At 54.8% G+C, this 22,062-nt stretch overlaps 1 protein-coding gene across 3 annotated transcripts in view; it reads left to right on the top strand.

The window, feature by feature from the left end:
• The window catches only part of KIAA0513 (KIAA0513 ortholog), a 58,650-nt gene that overhangs the window by 27,694 nt on the left and 8,894 nt on the right, over positions 1–22,062 (top strand). For all 3 annotated transcript variants that reach the window (XM_059151426.1, XM_059151427.1, XM_059151425.1), the window contains exons 2-8: positions 11,939–12,411; positions 14,120–14,219; positions 15,261–15,334; positions 17,778–17,848; positions 19,541–19,748; positions 20,571–20,611; positions 21,175–21,253. In XM_059151426.1, coding sequence (XP_059007409.1) covers positions 12,083–12,411; positions 14,120–14,219; positions 15,261–15,334; positions 17,778–17,848; positions 19,541–19,748; positions 20,571–20,611; positions 21,175–21,253 — 902 coding nt within the window. In that variant the 5' untranslated portion in view covers positions 11,939–12,082. The remainder of the gene's footprint in view (positions 1–11,938; positions 12,412–14,119; positions 14,220–15,260; positions 15,335–17,777; positions 17,849–19,540; positions 19,749–20,570; positions 20,612–21,174; positions 21,254–22,062) is intronic.

Raw genomic sequence — 22,062 nt, 5'->3', positions numbered from 1 at the left:
CATCGAATCTAAGACCTCATCAATTGTAAGATTCACCCTTGTCTTACGCACAGTGAAGAAAGACTAAACACTGCCATTTTACTGTCTCACGATGCCTTCTTATCAGTCAGAAAATCTGACCTTATTGAAAGAATGGCTTTAGAATTAGTTTGATTATTGTCAGGTGTCACTCTGGTCCATGGCAAGGAGGAAAATTTAAGGGAAACAAGTGCTTAAAGTGCTTCTAAAACTGCTTTACAGAGACCCAGTCTTCTGAAGTACATGGGTTTCTGTGCAATATCTGTCCCCAGATATTGTCCTCTGTCCCCAGCTGTTCGTAGGGTGTCCCGTCCGTGTCCCTTTGGGGAGGAGGAGAGTAGGGAGGACTGGTCCTGTCCACGTCCCGGGGGGCTGTGGTTATGCGGGAGTGTTCAGCTGGTGAGAACCAGTGAGCGCTATAACTATGATTTATGCACTTTTGGAATTTATTTCATTAATTACTTTGGAAAAATAAAGGAGGGTCCTCTCTTGTCTCTGCATAATGACAACAGATCATGATAAGCCTACCTGGGAGCAATGACGAGGCATCCAATTTCAGTGATAGTAAAATGAAAAAAGGGGGCACCTGCATGGCTCATTCGGTTAAGGAGTCCGGCTCAGGTCATGATCCCAGGGTCCTGGGGTTGAGCCCCATATGGGCTCCCTGCTCGGTGGAGAGCCTGCTTTTCCCTCTCCCTTGCTCGTGCACACACTCTCTCTCTCTTCCTCAGATTTTAAAGATGTTTAGAAAAATAAAATGCAAAAAAAGTGTATTTCAGGGCAATGAAATACAGCATTTATGAATCAACCCAGTTTTCACAATATTTAGGCCCCGTGTGTCCATTTCAGAGCTGTAATGAATTTTGTCCAGCGCCTTGCTGAAAGGAGACCCCAGTGTACAATTTGCGCAGTATCCTCCGGATCTACAAGTGTGTAAGACACAAATAGCCCCGGAGATGAGGTTGGCTCAGAGTGTGACCTTGGTCCTCACCACTTCCCTCTCTCGGGGCTCACAGAGCTGCCCATCGGGAGCCTCTGGTTTCAGATTTGGACACGACCGTACAACGTTACCCCCAGGGCCACACCACAGTGGTAGCTCACTGTGTTCCACAGGCTACCCCATTGGAAATGTCTGGACTCTCCAAGGGCGCTTCTCTCCCAGCCTCTACTTAGCAGAAATGGACCCAGCCTTCCAACACGCTCCTTGCCAGCGGTGTGGTCTTGCTTCTTCCGAGCCTTCATCTCCGTCAGGCCCCTATCCTGTCATGTGCTGGGGCCCCCTGCCTGTTGGGACCATTAGTTAGATCCTCATCTTACTGTCCCTCCTATGCGTGCATCTCGTAAAAACTGGGTCTGCAAACTACTCTTCTTTGCACCTAGGCAGAAAACAGGTTTGTTTCCGTTCTATTGTGGAATATGTGGGTTATGTCGGAAGCCCACTGAGGTCAGGAATTGTGTGGTCTCCCCGTGCAGCCTAGCAGAATGGCTTAAGGGCAGGACTTGCCAGCTTTACGAACTGAAAGGTCAGTAGTGTTCCTACAGTTTTTCCTGCTTTCAGTTGTAAAAGTATGGGCAGTGGCATTTTTTTTTTTTTCCGTCTTCCTTCAGCTTCCTCCTTCGTGAAGGCCAAGAGCACTGGAGGAAGCGTGTGCCCGTGATTAGGACTGGGCGGGCGGGCGGGCCAGCTAACCTGGCATGTGCAGCCTGTGACCTGTGATCCCCTTTGAACTCTGACCTGGGAGAGTCCCACAACAACAGATACTCCCTGTGCAGTTTTTCTGTGCCGGAAGCCTCTCCTGGGGGAGCGCAGCCCTGAGGTCACTAACCCCAGGCTGTGAAGAGGCTCGGCCCACTGGGGAGTGTCCCCGACACTCTGGAGTCAGAACACTCCTGCCAGGTGCCCGGCTCAGATGCATGCCCTTGCAGAGGGCCCACCCGTGAGCAGCCTGTCCTGCGGGGGAGCCAGGGGTGCTCGAGCATGGCTGTGGAGACAGGGTGGGGAGCTGCCACCAGCCTCGCTATGAGGGGGGTAGCCCCTGCAGCCTGCCCGCTGCTGTCTGTGTCTGAGGGAGGGCGCCAGCTAAAGGACCTTCCTCCCCCTGCGGGGAAGAGCGGCATGTGGGTCCCGTTGGGTTATCCCATCAGGACGCCGGAACGCCTGACCTTCACTCCAGGCGTGTGCTCCGGCCAGGCTAACAGCTGCACTGAGCTGCTGTAACGTATGCCTTCAGACTTTCGGAGAGGCACTTAAAAATGTATGTTTCCACCTCTCTGTTTCTTTTATGGAGCCTTGTAACTCTTACAGACCTCGGGACAGTAATCAGCAGTTTCCTCATATGAGGACTTCCTTGACAATCTCGCTTTTGACGTCAGCGTCTGGAAACAGTTTCTCTGCAGATGAGTGCGTCAGAATGAAAGGATTGTATGACCCAGTGTGCGTCCTGATGTAGGAAAGAACGTTAGGGTTCGGAGCCCCATGGCCCAGAAAGAATTCTTGAGACATCTTTGGTACCAAAAGGTGGTTTTATTAAAGCCCGGGGACAGGGCCCGGGGGCAGAAAGAGCTGCCCCGGGGTCATGAGGACTGGCCCATGATAGACTTCCACGTTGGGAGAGGGTTAGGGATAGCGTCAGTCTCAGGGAATTTTGGAAGCAAGGTTTCCAGGGCCTTGGGCTATTGATGGGAAAAGGTCATTTATTACCCTCTAATAAAACCTGAGTCATGAGACCCTTCAGGTGTATATCGGTGGGCCATACGGTTGGGGGGTTTAGAGATAAAGGAAATTTCTAAAGGCATTTTGATATGTTAAAGTAGACTTAGAGGATCCTGGGTGGGAGGGGGTGGGCCTAGGATCGCCTTCTGCCCTTAGCAAAGTATGATCATTGACGCAGTTGAGTCCCTAGAGGAATGTCCCTCTGCTGGTCTCAAGGACTTGTCCTCTAGCTGTAGGGAGTAAGGAAGTGTAATAATGTATCTTCTGCCTTGGTTTCCCACATCACTTCTCTTTTTCGCTTTGGCTACCAGGAAACTCCAGTAAGCTCCTTGCCCGGCTTTGGGAATGGGTGTCGTTATTACTGTTGTTGTTTGATTCCACGGGCCTCAAATTGCCCTAGATCCACACTGACTGGATAGAAATCCGTGTCCAGCAGCTGCCCAAACACACTGACATCTAAAAGGACACTGGTGACATTTCCTATTGGACATGGATTCATTCCCTGGAATGACTACTGCTTCGTAGCCCCAGACGGCCCAGACCTCTCTTCCTGCTCTTCCTCTCTTCAGAGGCGCAGTCCGCCATCAGCGGGCCAGAAGGCCGCCAGCAGAGGGACTTGTTGGGAGCCCGAGGGCTGGGCCACTCGCCCCCCACCCCCAACCCCGGGCAGAGGCAGATGAGAGCCCTAGTGGTCTCATGGCGTGAGAGTTTCCGAGCAACAGGAAGCATGGGACTGAGCTCTGGGGGCGTTGGAGGGCCCAGCTCTACAGGGGACTCTCGGGGCTTCCTCACTGCTGCCTGCCCCAGGCCAGCCCACTGGGGCCCTTCTCTGACTGTGGGGGTGGGGCGCGAGGGGAGCAAGCTTTGTGTGGAGCAGATGCCCACTGAGCAGGGAGCGCTGTGGCTGAAGCTGATTGTTTGTGGCAGGCGGGCAGGAGAGGGGGATGTGGAAGCAGCTCCCACACCCAGAGAGGCCGACTGAGAGGCGCTGAAGGGAAGGGGCTTCCGGATAACCTCGGTGGCTCAGCCGCGCTCCCAACCGCGCCTTTCCCTACAGGATGATCCCGCTTAGCTTTCTCTTCCTCCTCCGCCTCCTCCGCGCCAGCGGTTTCAATAAGCACCGTCTTCCTGGAAACCGTCCCTTCTTAGGTCTGGTAATAGTGGAGCAAAGCCAGGTAACGGTGACCTCATAATGGATCAGGTTTCAAGGCAGCCCCGGAGACCAGAAATCTAAGCCAGGGGTCTGTCTCCCCCTCATTCCTGCCGCGCCCTGTTGACCTGCCCTTAGGTCTACTGGAAATTAAATGCTCTTTGGGGGACGAGTGAAGACTCCTGAGTGAGGTCACCTGCGTGTTTGCAGATGGGAGAGGGTCAGCCAGGGCCTCGGCAGACCTCACACTCGGACCTCCCTCGGCGTGGCCGCGTACAAGCACCAAGACAGGAAGGAAAGACACAGAAATGGAGATGGCCTGTGAGGCATGCTGCCATCCAGAGGCTTTATCCCCCCTTCGGGTGTCCGTTCCACAGGGATCTGTGTGAAGCCTGGGTCGGGTTCAAGGCCCACGTGGCAGACACGGGATCTGGCTCAGGCGTGGGCCCAGGCCTGGAGGTCACCACGCTCATGGCACCGTAGTGTCTTTCTCGTTTTGTCCTGACACTTCTAGGCTAAAGCAAGAAGTACTGGGCACCTCTGTGGGTCTTTATGTCCCAACCACATACTGGCTGTCTTTGTTAGCTTCCTACAGCTGATTTAATGAATTTCCACAAACTCTGTGGCTTAAAATCTCACACATTTACTGTCCTAGAGTTCTGGGGGTGGAAGTCCAAAGTCAGTCTGTTGGGGCTAATGACGAGGGTGGGCAGGACGGGTTCCTTCTGGAGGCCCCCGAGGAGACTCTTAGCCCTCGAGCTTTTCATATTCTAGAGGCGCCTGAATTCCTTGGTTCATCTGCCTCCTCCAGGTGCAAAGCACCATTCCACCTCCTGCCCTGACTCTGGCCCTCCTGTCTCTCTCTCCTAAGGACCCTTGTGACTGTGATGGGCCCCCCTGAATCATCCAGGATCATCCCACGGCCCCACACTCAATCCTATCTGCAAGGTCCCTTTGACGTGGAAGGTCATGTCTTTGTCGGTTCTGGGGATGAGGCTGTGGGCACCTTTAAGGGACCACTCATCACCCCCTGACACCATTTGAAAAACTATTTTTCATTTCATTCTTCATTGGACATGGCCATTGTCTTTCCTTGTTCCGTACTGATCTGCAGGCACTATGTGCTTTTCATAACTGCAGAGAATTCTGCTTCGTAAAGACGAGAGTTGCAGAAAGGAATACAGCATGACCTAGGGGTCAAACTGGGAGCTGCTTTGAGCCGGTAGTTTGGTCCGTGTCTGGAGGATGTCCAGTATTGCTGTGTTTTCCCTCAAAATAATTGAAATATCCCACAGCACCCCCGTGAGTTTGCTCCGGTATCCCAGGGTGCCCTGGCACCGGTTTGGGAATCCCGGCTGCAGGGTCAAAGCACCTTTGCTCAGTTCCTTGGGCTGTGCTTCATGGGGTGAGGCCAGGCCGCCTGTTCTGGTTGAGCCGTGGGCAGCATCCAGCCGATGTTGGGTAAAGAAGGCTGCCTGGATGCCGAAGGGCGCCCATACCTGGGGGCGAACCATCCTTCAGGGGTTAAATCCCAGAGCTTACGGGAGTCTGATGGCTGCTGGGGAGAGGTGCTGATATTCTGGTTCCTACCCAAGACCCTCACCTTCTCTGCGTTTGGACAGGCCCTTCGCTGGAGGCGCATGGGGTTGAACGTCTTAGGGCTCGTGTCTGAGGGTCAAGGATGTTCGTGATCAAGATCAGGGAGGGGTGTGCAGGTGTCAGTTTGCTCTGGCCCTCTGCGACCCTGAGGCCAAGCAAGGCGGATTTTCTGTGGGGACGTTAGCTCGCTACTTCGGGTGAAGCCCTGGCACGTGACGTTCACTGGGGGCTGGAGAGAGATCAAAGTGGAGCAGAAGCTCAGGTAGCCACTGAGGGACTTTTGACCTCTGGTCCTAGACCAGTAGGTGGTCCAGCTCCATACCTGCCCACAGGGGACTCCACGCAGCCATGCTCCCGCCTCCCCCAGCCGCAGACTTCTCGTCTCTGACATGGCAATAAAAACGTAGTCGTGCCCAGCCGCTTGACGGAGGGGTCCAAGACAATGTTCTCATGCATCTTTGTGCCTCAGAAGGTGTCGACTGTTCTGATAATATCGCATCAGTGTCATCTCTCAGCGGTCTTGACGTGGCCGTGGCTGGGCTCTCGTTCAGCTTCTCTCATGGGTGAGGAAGACAGTAACACAGCTCCGTAGCCCAGCCACGTATTATCTCATTCATCTTGCTAATACTCCAAATGAGTCTAGAAAAAGAAAAATTCACATTCACATTTTCCAGAAATAGGAACTGGTCCTGACTTCAGTGACTTTCCCAGGGGTGCCTGGCCGGCTCCAGCCCGTGGGGCCTGAGACTCCTGATCTCGGGGTTGTGGGTTCAGTCCCCATGTTGGCTGCAGAAATTGCTTAAAAATAAAATTTAAGAAAAAAATGACTTTCCTGGTGTGAGTCAAAGTGGAGCTGGAGCCCAAGGGAAGAGGCTGGCTTTCTCTGTTCGGGCCAGTCGTCAGGCAAAACACTCCAGCCACACGCTGATGTCGAAGGCTAGGGCTCGTGCAGGTCATGCTGCAGAGACACAGCTGGCCTCAGTTTCCTCTTCTGCAGAATGGGCCCGCCCTTCCTTGCAGGCTGCCCCGAACTTGACCCAGAGTGAAACAAATGGATCAGAGTTTTGAACCCGGGAGGCAAGGTGGCGTTTTGACCTTACAGTTGAAAGGAAGGTGCAGATGTGAAACCCACCGGGTGTATGTAGCCGCAGTACAGGCTCAGGGAAGGTCACTTGGTAGCATTCATCGTCAGCCCTAGTCACGCTCAGAGCTCTGACCCAGCAACCCCATTTCTAGAAATGGAGCCCCAAGGGAGTACCAAAGAGGTAGCTGTAGGGGGACGACGTGGTGGTCAAGGGCAGGGACTTCTCGGTCGACATGTGGCTGGATTTGTGTGTGCTGTCGCTTCCTAGCTGTGTGCCTGGGCCTGGGAGTGAGCCTCTGAGCCTTGACTGACAGGCGTCATGGGGTGAAGGACGGGCTGGCTGGACACGAGTGTGAGCCAGCGTGTTAGGAACACGGGTGAGCGAGAGAAGACAGCACATCTGATAGCTCTCGGAGACACTAAACAAGAGGGAGTTGCCTGAGGTGGATGGGAAGGGTCAGAGTTACAGAAAGTTCCGGATTCACACCCAGGGAGCCTCATCTGATTGCTCAAGGTCTACCGGCTGGAGAAATCCTGGCGCGCGTTGCTCCGGGGTGCTGGGGAAATCAGAGTTTGAGCAGGGCCCTGTGGGGATGTGGCTGGGCCGCTGCAAGAGGGCACCTCCTTCCTAGTTCCTTATGCAGCTGGGGCCACAGTGGCGGGAAAGGACTGGGGGCAAGGGGATGGGGAGGGGAGAGCAGGAGGTCAGGAGCCTCCCACCAGGATGTTTCCACCTCGCCAGCCTCCCCCAAGCCCCCGCCCGCCTCCCCCAAGCCCCCGCCCGGCCTCTGTGCTCCCGTCCTGTGCATGCAGCTGCCGGTATTTAAGCTGGTCCTGCGGCTGCCATGAGCCCGGACGGACCCCGGGGTGGGAGCCTGGCCAACCTCTGCTCTGTGAGCGGTGCCCCTCAGCTCATCAGCCTCCTGATTCCTGAACTTTCCAAAGTTATTGCTGCTGAGGGCCTCTGTGCAGACCCTCACCTCTGCGCAGACCTCTCTCCTGTCCGAGGACCCTTGAGTCGTCTTGGCGGATCCTCCTTCCCTCTCGGCTCGCATCGGCCTCCCCTGCTCCCAGCCCGAAGAAGCGCTTCTGGGGGCTCTCAGAGATGTAGCCTAGAGACTCTCCGTAGTGCTCGGTGCCCCCAAAAGTTCTTGTTTGGGTTTCCGTTTTATAAGCTGTCTCTTACGAGACCTCCCCCTGCCCTTCGCCACCGCCACCACCCCATCTCTTAGCCTGCACCCCCACATGTGACCAGATGCTCCTTCCCGCCTGTTCATGCCTGCGTTCCCAGCTGCTGACGCCCTAGCCGACGCAGAGCAGCTGCTCAGTAAACACTGTCCAGGGCGCCTGGCCGGCTCAGCCAGTAGAACACACGATTCTTGATCTCAGGGTGGTGAGTTTGAGCCCCACCTTGGGAGAAAAGCCTACTTAAAGAAAAGATAAAAAATGAAATACTTGTTGAATGAGCACGTGGGTGGTTAAGGCCTTTGGGTTATAGGTGGACTTAGAATTTTCTCCCAGTTTGGTTGGTAGAAACTCGTGCTGTAAGGCCCAGAAAATGAACTGCAGAAGTACAATTGCAGGAAGGTTTGTTCTGCTTCGAGGCTCCAGAAGATCATTTTTAATATACACGGTCTGGAGTTGCAAAGATCCTGCTGTGAATTGATGGCCTGGGTCTTGAAGCCTGTGGCCCTGCCGTGCCTCTGGAACCTTCCTTCTTCTGCAGAGAACAAGGCAGAGGGTCTGGGCGCAATCCATAGGTGTGTTTTCTTCGGGCCGCTGCATGTTCTGAAATAAATGTAAATTGCCTGTGTTGTGGAATTGGAGGGTCTTGTGCATTTCGGGCATTCTTTGGAAAGTTCTTTAGATCTGGTGCAGGTGGGCCTGCCCTCCCGAGTGTAGCTCTGCCCGGGGATGGCACGGCTGGTTCCCGCTGGGCCCACTTCCTCTGTGTTCTCTGGCTGGCCCAACACGGAGTCACGCGAAGGGTGCAATCCTGGTGTGTTCAGAGCGACCGTCACCTCGACCTGCACTGAGCCCCGTGATTACGTTTCCATCCTGAAGGAAGAGGGTGGGCGTGCTTCCAAGGCCCCTACCCACACACGGTCGCTCCCTATGGTATCTTAGCTCCGTGAGCAGACTCAGCACCCCTGCCTTCTCTCCTCAACAGAGAGGAGATCTCTGGGCTAAGGGGGCAACAGGGTGTGGAGACGGAGGTCTGCTCTGCACACCGCAGCCCGCTGGGCCCTGGCACACCGCGACTCGGGTCGCCCGCCACTTCTCTCGACCCAGCAGTCAGGCCTCTCACTTTCTGCCTCCCCCTGTCGCTCTATCCCTCCTGCCTGAGCCCACACAGGAGGCTTCTGGAAAAGGATGACTCACACGCGCTCCCAGAATTTCGAGTGAGGGAGATGCTGGGAGAGCCGCTTGCCATCCTCGTCTGGACCAAAAATAGCCAGGATGGTTTGCTCTGATCCTGCAGTCCTGATGCTGGGGCGTTCTGCTTGGTAAATCGGTGCAGCCCTTCTGACCGCTGGAAACCATTTCCAGATACAGAAATTTGTTTCCTTTCCCTCGCAGTGTCTTATTTATTGCAAACTGTATCATTATGATCAAGAACACAATCAAAAGGAAAAATGACCTCAGTTACAGGACTATAATACATTTTTGTCTTCTTTTCCAGCCCTTTTTGTACATATGCTTTGTTGTTATTTTTAAAAAATTAAAATTCGTGCACTCCAGGATTCCTAGCACCCACTCCAAAGGACGGCGTGCTGTGGGATTCAGTTAGGACTCACTGAAGGCAGATTATTTTGTTTACTTAGCTTGTAAAGTGAACATCGTTCACTGACGTTCTGATTGCTTACAACTGCAACTCATGACTATTGCATCAGATTGTTAGAATGTATTTGCCATTTTCCTATATTTAGATTCCCACCCCTGCCCCCAGTTTATCAGGATTAGAAGTACTGTTGCAAGGAGCATTTTTTCCTCCATGGAACCGGTTTTGAGGGTTTTAAATTATTTTCTTAGGATAAATTTCAAGAATTTGAATTCCTGGATCAGAGGATAAAATAATAAAAATCACAAAGAATAGTTTCTAGGGGAGCCTGGCTGGCTCCGTTGGAAGAACCGGCAACTCTTGATCTCTGGGGTTGAGAGTTCCAGTCCCCCATTAGGCACGGAGAGTACATGCATAAATACATAAGCAAACACACACACTTTCCAGAGTCTTATTTATCCCTATTTTCAGGATGGCTTGAGAGTTTCAACTTTACCATAACCTCATCAGTATTTTGTTTGCATTTTAAAGTTTTTGCTCATGTAGTAGTGTAAGATGCCACCTAGTTGTTTTAACTCGCCCCTCTCCATGCGTGGCTACCAGTGTAGGCTGAAGCGTTGTCTAAGCATTTAGTAAGAGAATCTCTTACGTGACTTGTCTGAGTCGTTTGTATTCCCTCTTAGAACACAGTTTTCAGTTGGTTTCGGGGGGAATTTATAATACAGATCATTTTGACCCCATTTTCCTATCATAACGACGGCGAACGAGATCTTCCTAGTGTGTGACTTTTCCATTTTGAACGCCTAGTGTGTTGTCATAGGTGCGATTTTCTGTGCTCTGGAGAATCTGAAAATGGACCTTAGAATGTGAGCCCAACCACAGTGTCTCAGACGGGGAGACCCTGGCCCAGGAAGCAGAGGCCATGGGCACAGGTGGCAGGAGGAGGACCAAGGCTGAACCGGCCTCCGACTGGCCCCCTCAGTGACTGCCTCTCTGGGTGGTGGTCCTGTCTCCTGAGCTCCCCACAACCCTGTGGTTCTCTCCTGGCCCTGACGGCTCTTTCGAGTGGAGGTTTATGCTTCTCTTTTTTGAACCAAGGTACGCGTCTTAGGATCTCCTCAAAGTGTACCGTTCCCACTGCGGTGACGAGGAGCCAGCCAGCTGTTCCATCTCTCTGACTCAGGGCGTTTAAAAATATCTTGAGCTGGGCAATTTGGAGGAACCCATGATCGATTTGTGAACATTAAGTTCTTAACAGGAAGCAGACGCAGTCTAGTATCGAATTACCCTCAGAAGATGCAGCAGTGCCGCCGCAGCGGCGGCCACCTGCCTGCTGGGGATTGTCCTAGATATTCGGGGTCTGCGGAGGGTGCCGAGGGGGCAGGCCCAGTCGTGAGGCTGCCCTTGCCTGGAGGAGCTCATGCATCAGAAGGGCTTTTGCTTGGTGCTGAGCTGTCTGCGGCTTGCCCCGGGGAAGGCGGGTCCCAGACCTGGTAGGCAACGCCCCCAGCTGGCAGTCAGGAAACCTGGTTTAGATGCAGAGTCCAACCTCTGCATCCTGGAGCCCCGTCCCCAGCTCTCGGGGTACGTTCACGCGCAGTCCCGTCGGTCCGTTCGCAGACGTGCGGCAAACACCCGTAGTTGAGACTGCACGGGACAGCCCACGGCTCCAGAGGTGCGTGGACTGTGGCAGGACGAACAGAAATGGGAACACCTGTCCGTCACACAAGCGGCACCACGAATGGGGGTAGGCACAATGCTGGAGGTGCGCGCAGGCATTGGACATAGTTTTGGCCAGGGCTGGAGTGAGCTGCTCAGAAGAGGCGTCACCGTGTCCCCCTGGGAGATGGGCAACGTCCGGGCAGGGTGAGGCAGGAAGACAGGGTGGAGTGGGGAAGGGGGAGGGCAGAAGGACCAGGCACCGCGAGACACATGCCTTCATCCGGGTGTCCTCATCCTGCACGTGCAGGGGGAGGGCGGGAAGGAGAGGCTGGGTCTGGGCAGCAGATGACCCTCAGAAGTGGGTGACGGGGCGGTGAGTGACATGAAAAGGGGCATCTGTCTGACAGCCTGGGAAGGGTCTGGGCCTTGAGGAGAAGCGTCTTCAGGTGGGAGCCCAGGAAGGGAGGGCGCACGTGCGTAACGGAGGCGGCTTTCCCAGCATGCCGGGCGACACCATCTCCCACAGCCAGTGACACGGCAGTGAGCAGGCAGATGTGTCCCTGGTGATTTTCTGATTCTAGGCCAGCATCGGCCTTTTTATTTATTGGCGTCAGTCGAGTGGGCCCGAGCAGGGAGGCGGCCAGCAGGTGCAGTGGCTTTGAAGTCATAGGTGTAGTTGGGAGAAGCCCTGCTTGTTGCTGTTCAGCCAATAGTTACTGAGTGCCTGCATGTGCCAGGTGTGTAGCAGTAGGCAGTCGGGAAGTGATGTCCATGTCGTGATGACCCAGATTCTAGAAGTTTGGAGCCTATTCTCTTTTCAGGAAATTTGTGACCTCATTCGTTCATTGAAGTCTGGATTCTCAGCGCTAAGTTCCCCTTACGCAGGGAGTAGTTCTCGTGGTGATCATATTTCTGTGTCTTCCATTCTAGATGCCTTAGGACCACGAGAGCTGTCCCAGAGGACTCCTGGTGGCCAGCAGCTACCAAGCAGCCCGTGCGCGTGGCCTCCAGCTCCCGCTGACGCGTCTGGGAGTCCCGTCTGCTGGTCTTCCAGCCTGGAAGCCTCCCCGAACCATGGAGGCCCCGGAAGTCCCCGTGGGCACGCTGATTGACTTCGGGACTGAGCCGTCTGCCTCCTCGCCCCTGGAGATGCTGCCTCCAAAGCTGCAGGATGGGGACAGCTCCCAGGGCGACGGAGCTTCGGAGAGCGAGACCACAGAGTCTGCGGACAGCGAGAATGACATGGGCGAGTCGCCGTCCCACACGTCCTGGGACCAGTACCGCCGCTCCTCCTCCAACGAGTCCTTCTCTTCCAACCAGAGCACCGAGTCGACCAAGGACGAGGAGACCTTGGAGCTCCGGGAGTTCATGCGCGGCTACGTGGAGAAGATCTTCTCTGGAGGGTGAGTGCCCGGGACCCGCTCTGGGCTCCGTCCTTGACGGAGCCGGGCTTCCCCTCCCTCACCGGCCAGGGGTGGGCCTCCGGGGTGGTTCTCAGCCCCCACCCCCGGCTGCAGGTAGAAGCACTTAGAGAGCTTTTGCCGCCTCTTCTGTCCTACCGCCCAGCTCCAGCCACTCCACTGACATGTTCAGGTCCTTTCTGCTAAATCCAGGAGTCCTCTAGGGTGGCTTCCCCGTGGCACATTAGCATCGGCCTCACGCGGGGCTGGGGCGCTGCCATGACTCCGGACTCTTAGGGCAGGGATGCTATAGCCCCGAAGGTTTCGATGACCCGTAATTCTCGCGATGCTCGTGGCAGTGGAGGCTCAAGCAGCTGCCAGGATGCGGACCCGTCCTTGCTTCTCCTTCTTGCCTTTCTTGGACGGTTCTTGAAGGTGTACATAGGAGCCCCGGCCCCTGGAGCAGCAGGGAGTGGAGTTCAGGTTGGGATCAGACAGAGGAGAGGGTGTCTGTGGGGAGGCCTCCAGCTCCCCCCACAACTCTTGTTATATCTCAGCATGGGGGCAGGGAGCCTGCAAACCCAGATTCCTGGGTTTCGGATGTCAGCCTCGGATGTCAGGATGTCCCCATCACATGCTGGTCCCTGAGGGCCTTGCTGCTCGTTCCCTGGATGGGGACCCGCAGTTGCCGCATCACGGGAGTTTGCTAGAAATGCAGAGTCTTGGGCCCCACCAGACCTGCTGAGTCTGACTCTGCATTTCAGCCAAACCTCCACACTCTCTGTGCCCACACTTCAGGGTGAGGAGCTCAGGGACCGACGGGACCGTTTTCCCATTTAATTAAAGCAGTAGGAAGAATCCGCCTGTTGACGCCACGTAAAGAGGCCAGTATTTCCTACAGCGATTAAGGGCCCTGGTTCGTAACCAGGCGCGGTGGCCGTCAGCCTTTTCTAGGTGTGTGTCCATTCTCTTTGCCGTTAGAATAGGGAAGAGAGTTCTGTGACGATCCGTATATGGGACGATCCCAAACCGCATTCGCGTTTGGTTTTGCACGCATTCTGGGAGAGCGGTAGATGTGGCTCTCTCCTAATTTTGTTTGACTAACACTGGAATTAGTCAGCTTTCTCTGAGCACACCCAGTTAATGAAAGGGGAGAAAGCGCAGAAGCCTGCTAATTTGTCAGGAAGGCTGATCTGTATTTGCGGCCGCCTGTCAGCAGTATGGAGCCCGGACAGCTGAGCCAGATGCATTCTCAAGAGTGTTCCAGAAATCACTGCAGACTGGCTGGCAGAGTCCCCGATTTCATCTGCTGTTGGTATTTGGGGATAAATGAGACCAAGATGTTTTCTACCAAACCTTAAATAAACGAAAGATTGCATGAGCTCATTGATCGTCAGCCTTCTGCTTCTTTCTTATCTTGTCTTTAAATCTGGGGACAGAGTGTTCGCCTCCCACGATGAGTGATCAGAGGTGGTTTGAGGCCAGGTGAGCGTCTGTTCACCCTGGCTGTGATGACCCCTGGGCCCCCCAGTCTCTATCCCTCACATACACCGCCAGGATCGCCAGAGGGTGGGACGTGCTGGTGTAAGCCAGGCGTCCGCGCTTGGCTGGGGGGGCCACACTTCCTGGTTGCCTCTCCTGCCCCTTCCCCACTCTGGCTGTGTTTGTTGCCGAGGACTGAGAGTTCCTTTCCCTGCTCTGTTCCTTTCAGGGAGGACTTGGACCAGGAGGAGAAAGCCAAGTTTGGAGAGTACTGTAGCAGCGAGAACGGAAAAGGACGCGAGTGGTTTGCTCGATACGTGAGCGCCCAGGTGAGGTACAGCTGGTGCGGCCTCTTCTCGCCACCTCTGCTGCTGCCGCTCTGAAGAGAAGAGCCCCAGGAAACAACCCAGCAGAGAAATGAGTAGAGCTTACTTAAAGATGTTCCCCAAAAAAAAGAAAAAAGAAAAAAAAGATGTTCCCAAAAGGACTTGTTAGAATAGCGGGAAACAGGAAGTTGCTCATCTGGTTGTCCCGCTAGAAAGAATGAGCGAGCAAACTCATTTGTAATTGCACAAATCGCAAATCTGTGCAATTACAGAAAAGTTCCTTTTTTAAGGGTGAGCATGTGGACGATGTCCGTGCGTAGTTTTATTCAGTAACCCACAAAGTTCAGTTTTACAAAGGTAACCTAGATGGTGACAGCCATGCGAGTTCAGAAAATAATTATTTTTTGTAAATCCCTAGTAGGTTCTTTTTTTTTTTCTGCAAAGTAGCTTTAGCTCTTGGTTTTTTCAGGTATTTTTATCACAATTTATTTTTCTATAATTTTTTTAAAAGATTTTATTTATTTATTTGGCAGAGAGAGACACAGTGAGAGAGGGGACACAAGCAGGAGCAGAGGGAGAGGGGGAAGCAGGCTCCCCACTGAGCAGGAGCCTGAGTGGGGCTCAATCCCAGGACCCCGGGATCCTGATCTGAGCCGCAGGCAGATGCTTGACAGCTGAGCCACCCAGGCGCTCTTAGCAATTTATTTTTCCAAGAGAAATTAGAAAATGCTGATCAGCACGCATAAATGGCCCCAAACTCTCCCATCCAGAAATGGCCCGTGTCGTCCTCTGGGGGTTTCATCCGTGCAGGCCGTTCTGTGTTGTATGGGTGAGTGTGTGGGGCTCCTCGTTCTTAAAATTTCAGAGAGATGCAGGAAAGTGTTGGCTTGTGCTCTGCTGGGGGGCCCAGTTACTCTGGCACCAAGGAGGCTGCTCCCGTCCAGACTCACGGCCCAGCTGTGTCGGGCAGTGCTTAGCGTGGTGAGCCTGTCTGAGTGACAGCCGCCCGCCTGCCCAATGACGTGTCTGCCTGTTCCCGCACAGCGCTGCAACTCCAAGTGTGTCTCGGAGCCGACCTTCTACCGCCTGGTGCAGTCTTTCGCCGTGGTCCTGTTCGAGTAAGTGATGCTGTGCCCAAAGCCTTTGTCCTAAAGCACAGTCTTCCCCGTTTTTCCTGCTCCGTACTAACCCAGTTGTAACAGCCACACGGGTCATGAGCTCGTGCTTGCTCTGAACCACCCCCCCCCCCCCGGCCACTCGCTGGCATCCACAGAGAGGCCTTGCCCAGCCTCTCGGGGGAGGAAGTTAAGGTCCAACCCCCACGGTAGGGGAGGTAGGGGACAGCAGCTGGGCGTAAGCAGATCCCTCTCCGAGGGCCGCCAGGACAGGCGGGGCCGACACTCCACTGACGCTGCCCTCCTGCGGTGGAGATGCAGCCTTTTCTGGATTTCTTGTTGTGAAGCACTTCCAGCTAGATAACCACCCACTTAATGATGCCTTCAGCCTGCTCTGCGTGCTAAATAGGCCCTGCTGGAACCCTTTATCACAGACAGCACAGTGGAAGCTGGGGGGGGGGGGGTGTGAAAGGGCCCCCCTCCACCTCTGTGTAGCTGTGGGAGGCAGGCCCTGTGACTCACGGGCTCTCTCCTCCTGAGGCCCCGGGGCCTGGGACTGGGACGGCTAGACTCCCATCATACGAGCTGGACCTGCGTCAGAGCAGGTGACGGCACCCCCTCCCCCGACACACACACATGAAAGGAGGGGCTGTGTCTCTGCCTTGGGCAAGGGAACAGCAGCCTTACTGATGGGAGGAAGAAGGGGGCACTGGGAGGGGAATTGGGGAAGGACGGGGGAGAGGAAGCCCCAATCTGATAGTTGTTGTGCCCCACTTCCCCTCGTCCCCTCATTGTGGCCCCGAAGCAGGTCCTGGCCCCACGGTTTGTCCCCATGTCCCATTTGTCCTTCCAGGCCTGAAACCCCCCACCTTTACTTTTCCCTCCCCTTGTCCTGCAGCAGAGACATGCCAGCTCCTAATTCCCCAGTGTCTCAAGGTCTCCTCCCCGCTTTGTCCCTGCCCCTGCCACGACCATGGAGCGTGGACTGGAGGAGAAAGACCATAAAGGGGAGGGTCCCTATTTTTCCGGCACCTGCTCGGAACGTCCCATGTTGAGGATAGGCTCCTGTGCGGGGGGATTCTGGGTCTCGGAGCTGGCAAGGGAGGAAGAACAAGAGAGCCTCATGGAAGGAGTCGGTTTCAAACAGGCGCAGCTGTCTCGTGTGCAGCGTGCTCTTGGCCCCGAGAAGACTTCAGCTTCCAGACATTCGTATCGTAGGATTTCTCACGGATCCATGTTGTGCAGACATACCTGTCCCACGTGGTAACATAGTCAATTCTGGACCGAGTTTGATTTTTTCCTTCAATAAAATTGGGGGGGTGGGATAGGAAAATAAAATTCAAGTCCCAACCCAACCCAAACACAGAATCTTCCCATTTCTCAGTGAGCATGTGTATTTCTGTGTGTGGGGGAAGAAAAAGGAAAAACACCTTATAATCTCCTAAAAATATGTATTTTTAAAATTTGAGTTTTATAATATTTAGTTTATTAGTGTCTTCTGTTTTTACTTTTATTTATAGTCCTTTATGATTTTATTGGCAGAGTTTAGTTCTTCAAGTTTTATTAGTTTTTTTTTTTTTTAAAGATTGTATTTAGTTTTATTTGAGAGAGAGAGAGAGAGCGCACGAGTGGGGGGTGGGACAGAGGCAGAGGGAGAAGCAGGCTCCTTGCTGAGCAGGGAGCCTGACGTGGGGCTCGATCCCAGGACTCCAGGATCGTGACCTGAACTGAAGGCAGGTGCTAAACCAACCGAGCCACCCAGGCCCCCCATTAGATTATTTTATAGTCAAAGATAGAACTGGCCCTGACCCCACCGTCTAGATAAATTCCATTGACTTTTCTTTTGTTAATACTTTAAACATTAAATACGTTAAATAAGGTTAATGTAATAACCTTGTTAATACAATGTTAGAAACTAAACAGAAAAAAGGTCGGGAACTAAACAGAAAAAAAAAGCACAGAAGAACAGAGTAGAGAGGCACAGCACCTCAAATGGAAAGGAAACCCCCTTTTGCAACCCTGTCCTTGGTCCTGTGGTCCTCCTCCTGGTGATAACCACTGCTGATGACACACATCCCGGCGAATATAGATCTTTCTGAAGAAGATAAGCAGTTGGGGATTCTTTTTGGTTGTTTCTACATAACATCTGGGGAGTGAGGTATAAATATGGGCCCATTTTTTTTTAAAGATTTTATTTATTTATTTGACAGAGAGATAACAAGTAGGCAGAGGTAGGCGGGGGGAGGGAAGCAGACTCCCCGCTGAGCAGAGAGCCTGATGCTGGGCTCGATCCCAGGACCCTGAGATCATGACCTGAGCCAAAGGCAAAAGCTTTAACCCACTGAGCCAAATATTTATAAAATTTTTAGCTCTTGCTTCAGGAGCTTGCAGTGAGAAAAGTGGGCAGGATGGCGTTTGAGCTGGCCGGCCTTCCTTTTCATTTTAGGTGCCATCAGATGGACGACTTTGGGCCTGCCAAGAACCTCATGACCATGTGCTTCACCTACTACCACATCGGTAAGGCCCGGGGACGCGAGCCCCGTGGAGAGCAAACACGGAAACTCAAGGCTCGTCCCCTTGTAACGTGGCATCAAGTGAGGCTTTTCCCCATTAGCTGTGCAGTTGTGAGGCTTCCAGAAAACAACAGAACCTGGGGTTAGGGCCAGATGTGCAAGGAGAGAGATACCTGAAACAGGAGGGAAGGTGTGGACCGTAGCGTGGGTCAAGCGGCTGCCTTGCCGCGGTTAGGAAGGAAGCCACCCAGCAGCTGTCCACTTGGTGGGCCATTTCGTGGGCGACTCAGGAATTGCTGGACGTGAGGACTTCTCTTTCACGTTTTAGCAAAATACAACACAGGGTTGGCCCTTGAAGACTGTGGGAGGCATAATAAAGGGTCTTGGGGTGGAAAGCGTCCGGGTGTGGGCCAGCGATGTCCCCCCGGCAAGGGCAGATCATTCTTCATCCTGACGTCTGATCTTTCTTCATTCTGGCTCATTGCTCTGGAACTTTCTGGTCACTGGAGCTTGCGGACTCCCTGCATGAGGTTCCTTGGGTGTGACGTTAAGGGACTCGTTCAGGCCGCTGTAAGCAGAAGGCTGCTGGGGGCCCGCGCGGTCTAGAGCTGGGTCAGCGCGGCAGTGAGCACAGCCTCCCTTCCCACCTCTCTCAGGGTGCACAGTTTTGGTCTTGGGTCCAAACCCCGTGTCTTCTGCAGCTCAGCTCTGTCCTCCCCACACTCCCAACGGCCCATCCCCCCCGTGCCTCAGTTCTGGTGACAGCTGGGCGACTGCCTTAGCGCTGGATGGGCCCTTCGTGCCAGACCTTTGGGTCGGATGGGAACTCCTCATCCAAACCATGGCTCCTCCTTCTCAAAGGAGTGGGAGTCACATCTGTGCCCACAGCAGCTTAAATTAGTAGGGGACACTCAGCACCTTGATGGTGGGGGGGTGGCCTTTGACCTGCAAGGCTCTGAAGGGTCTTTTTTTTTTTTTAAGATTTTTTTAAAGCTCTTACTTACTTGACAGAGACAGTGAGCAAGAGAGAGAACACAGAGGGGAGGGTCCGAGGGAGAAGCAGAGTTCCTGTTGAGCAGGAGCCTGGTGTGGGGCTCTGCCCCGGGATTCTGGGATCATGACCTGAACCCAAAGCAGACGCTTAACGACTGAGTCATTCAGGCACCCGAAGAGGGTATCTTTGACCGGCAGTCCCGTCTTTATCTGTCGGGGCGCCTTGACTTGAGGGCGACTCTGACCTGTCGGTGGCGCCTTAAGCTGCGGGAGAGCCTTTGGCCTTACTGTTCTCTCTGGGATGCCCACTCCCGCCTCGTCCAGTTTCAGGCCCACACGGGGGCCCAGAGCCTGTCCGGAGTCTGCATGCCTCCTCCTCGCACAGGGAGAGGCTCCTCGCCCCCCTCTAACCCTGGGCCTCTGCCGCGGCGGAGCTCCGCGTGTCCGTTGCTCCCCTCCTTCAGGTCCTCGGGCTTCAGGGCTGGGTCCGCTCCTGTTTCTTCATTAGTCTGGGTGCACCTGGCTGCCTTCTTAGATGCAGCAGGTGCTTAGCTGTGGCCTGAGAGGCCCGGCCCTCCACCTTCCTTTGGCATCTTGGGTCCTTCGCTGGTTGCCACTGCCTCCGAGAGGCTCCGGCGTCGTGTTGTTCCCCCTACACAGCGCAGTTCCTTTCCTGCCCCCTCCCGCCTCTCCCCCACTCCAGGTAAGCCGCACCTGCTGCCCTCTGAGTCCAAGGAGAAGCCCGCGGGGAGCATCGACTCCTACCTGAAGTCCGCCAACAGCTGGCTGGCGGAGAAGAAGGACATCGCTGAGCGGCTGCTAAAGAACACATCGGCCAAGACAGAGAACGTCAAGGGCTTCTTCGGGGGGCTGGAGACCAAGCTGAAGGGGCCTCTGGCCAGGAAGCAAGAGTACGTGTCAGCAGGTGGACTGTGGGGGGAGGGGCGGCTGTGGCCAAGGGCTGAGGCCCCGTGCCACCTGCTAGTGGCGGTGACGGGGAGGCCGTGGGCTGGCCGTGGAGGCATCCGCTTGGCCTCCCTGGGTGCCTTTGGAGCTGGCAGCACAGCTGCTAGCCCCGCTTGACTCCCCAGGGTTCTCTGGGGTTCACACATGCTGGTGGGTTGGCTGACACACAGGGATGTCCTGGGGGCCGGGATCTTCTAGGACTGATGGGGGGAGCATGTGGAAGCTGTCAGCGGCAGGAGGGGAATCAGCTCCTCCCTGGCTCTTCCTCCTGGAAGTGCAGTGAAAGCTCGTGTGAACGGAACCAGGTAGGCAGGGGAAAGACCCCCGTCCCCCAGGATGGCCGTTTTGCGGCAGGAGCTCAGGAGCCTTCCGGGACCGGGCGCTTGAGAACGGGGTGTTGAAGCCAAACCTCCCAAGAAAGGGGGCACGTCAGCAAGAGAACCCCAGGCTCCCTGCGGTCCCCACTGTCCTCTGCGATGGCTGGTTCCCGCCGGGAGACTTGGTTTTGTTCCTTGTCTGGTCCGAGCAGTTTTGGAATCAGAGAAGATGGTGCAAGGGAGCGTCCTTGCCGCATCTCCTTAGTCCCGGAAGATTGGCAGTTGGTGAATATAGCCCTGACTTCCTAACACTTTTTCAAAAGAAACCACATGAAATGTACCCATCGCTAAGAGACATAATTCTGCTTCAGCCAAGTTAGACCGGTTCCTTTGAGCTGAGAAAATGGGTAGGGGGGGTCATTATGTCACTGCTGCGGTTCTGTCCCCCAGGGAGGAGGAGAACAAGCCCAAGGAGAAGCCGCAGAAGACAGGTGAGTGTCTTCCAGGGCTCTCCTGGCCTAGTAGGTGTCCGGCTGTGGCCACAGCAGCGCCCCTGGTCCCGTAGCCAGGCCCCCCAGGGGTCTTCGACCACCCCCAGCCACCGTCCTTGGTCACCAGCAGCCTCACCAAGCAGGCCCCTGAACATCCGGGCTCCTTCCCCCCCGGGCACCAGATTCTGTCCTAGGTGACTCCCAACTTCTCTCCACCCTGGCCTGGACTTGCCTATGGAATTTTGGCGGGGAGCCTCTTCTCTGGGGAGAGGATTCGGGAGCTAAATTCCTCATCGCAGGGAAGTGAGGGAACATATTGGTGGGCGTGGGGGCCCGAGCCAGGGATCCTTCCCTCAGAAGGAGCCCCCACATCCTTCCCTCAGAAGGATGGCAGGAGCATCCTTCCCGGCCATGGGCGATGTTGGACAAGTGGTCCGGAAATTTCTACCGTGCGTTTCCATAACCTTTGGGGAGAAGCGGTGCCTGCCAGGAGGGTCGCTGAGGGGTTTGCCAACCTGTGCGGGCAACCAGAGCCACGGGCGGTGTCTGTCGCCCTCCCGCAGTGACCGCGTGCAGCCCGGAGGAAGAAAGGAAGGGGGAGAAGATCTACCTGTACACGCACCTGAAGCAGCAGCCCATCTGGTAAGGCCGCCCTCACACCTGCGGGCCTGAGCTCCTGGCCCCTGCGGCTCCCTCGCCAGCCAGGGCTCACCATGCCCCCCCAGGATAGCTGGAATGGAAAAGGGGAACCGTGGTGGCTGTGGGTGAGGATGTGGAGAAACTGGAACCCACATACCCTGTCTGCGGGGAGGGCTGGGGGACAGCGGCCGAGCAAACCTGGCAGCTCCCCCAGATGTTAGCCGAGAGTTAGCCTGCAGCCCAGCAGTTGCATTCCTAGCCAGGGGCTCCAGGGAACTGAGCACAGGTACTCGGGCCAAGACTCACGCACATTTAATAGCCCATAGCTGGGAAGCACCCAGATATCCACGGACAGGGATGCATGATGTGTGGATCTGCAAAATGTGATACCTCCCAATCACGTGGCCTTCTTCAGCCACAGGAGGGGCGAGACGCTGACCGTTGAGACTCGGGTGAACCTGGAAATAATTACGAGACAGACACGAAAGGGGGCGCCTGGGTGGCTCAGTGGGTTAAAGCCTCTGCCTTAGGCTCAGGTCATGATCCCAGGATCCTGGGATCGGGCCCCATGTCCGGCTCTCTGCTCCGCAGGGAGCCTGCTTCCTCCCCTATCTCTCTCTGCCTGCCTCTCTGCCTACTTGTGATTTCTCTCTCTCTGTGTCAAATAAATGAAATCTTTAAAAAAAAAAAAAAAAAAAAAGACAGACACGAAAGGCCACGTAGTAGATGATGCTGTTTATCCTCATCTGTCATCAGGGACAGGCCCGTCCCTAGAGACAGAGCAGCTGAGCGGTCGTTGGGGGCTGCGGGAA

The sequence above is a fragment of the Mustela lutreola genome, chromosome 16, assembly GCF_030435805.1.
Source record: "Mustela lutreola isolate mMusLut2 chromosome 16, mMusLut2.pri, whole genome shotgun sequence".
Lineage (NCBI taxonomy): Eukaryota > Metazoa > Chordata > Mammalia > Carnivora > Mustelidae > Mustela > Mustela lutreola.
Note: the sequence above shows the minus strand (reverse complement) of the source record. Positions and strands in the feature narration are given on the sequence as shown.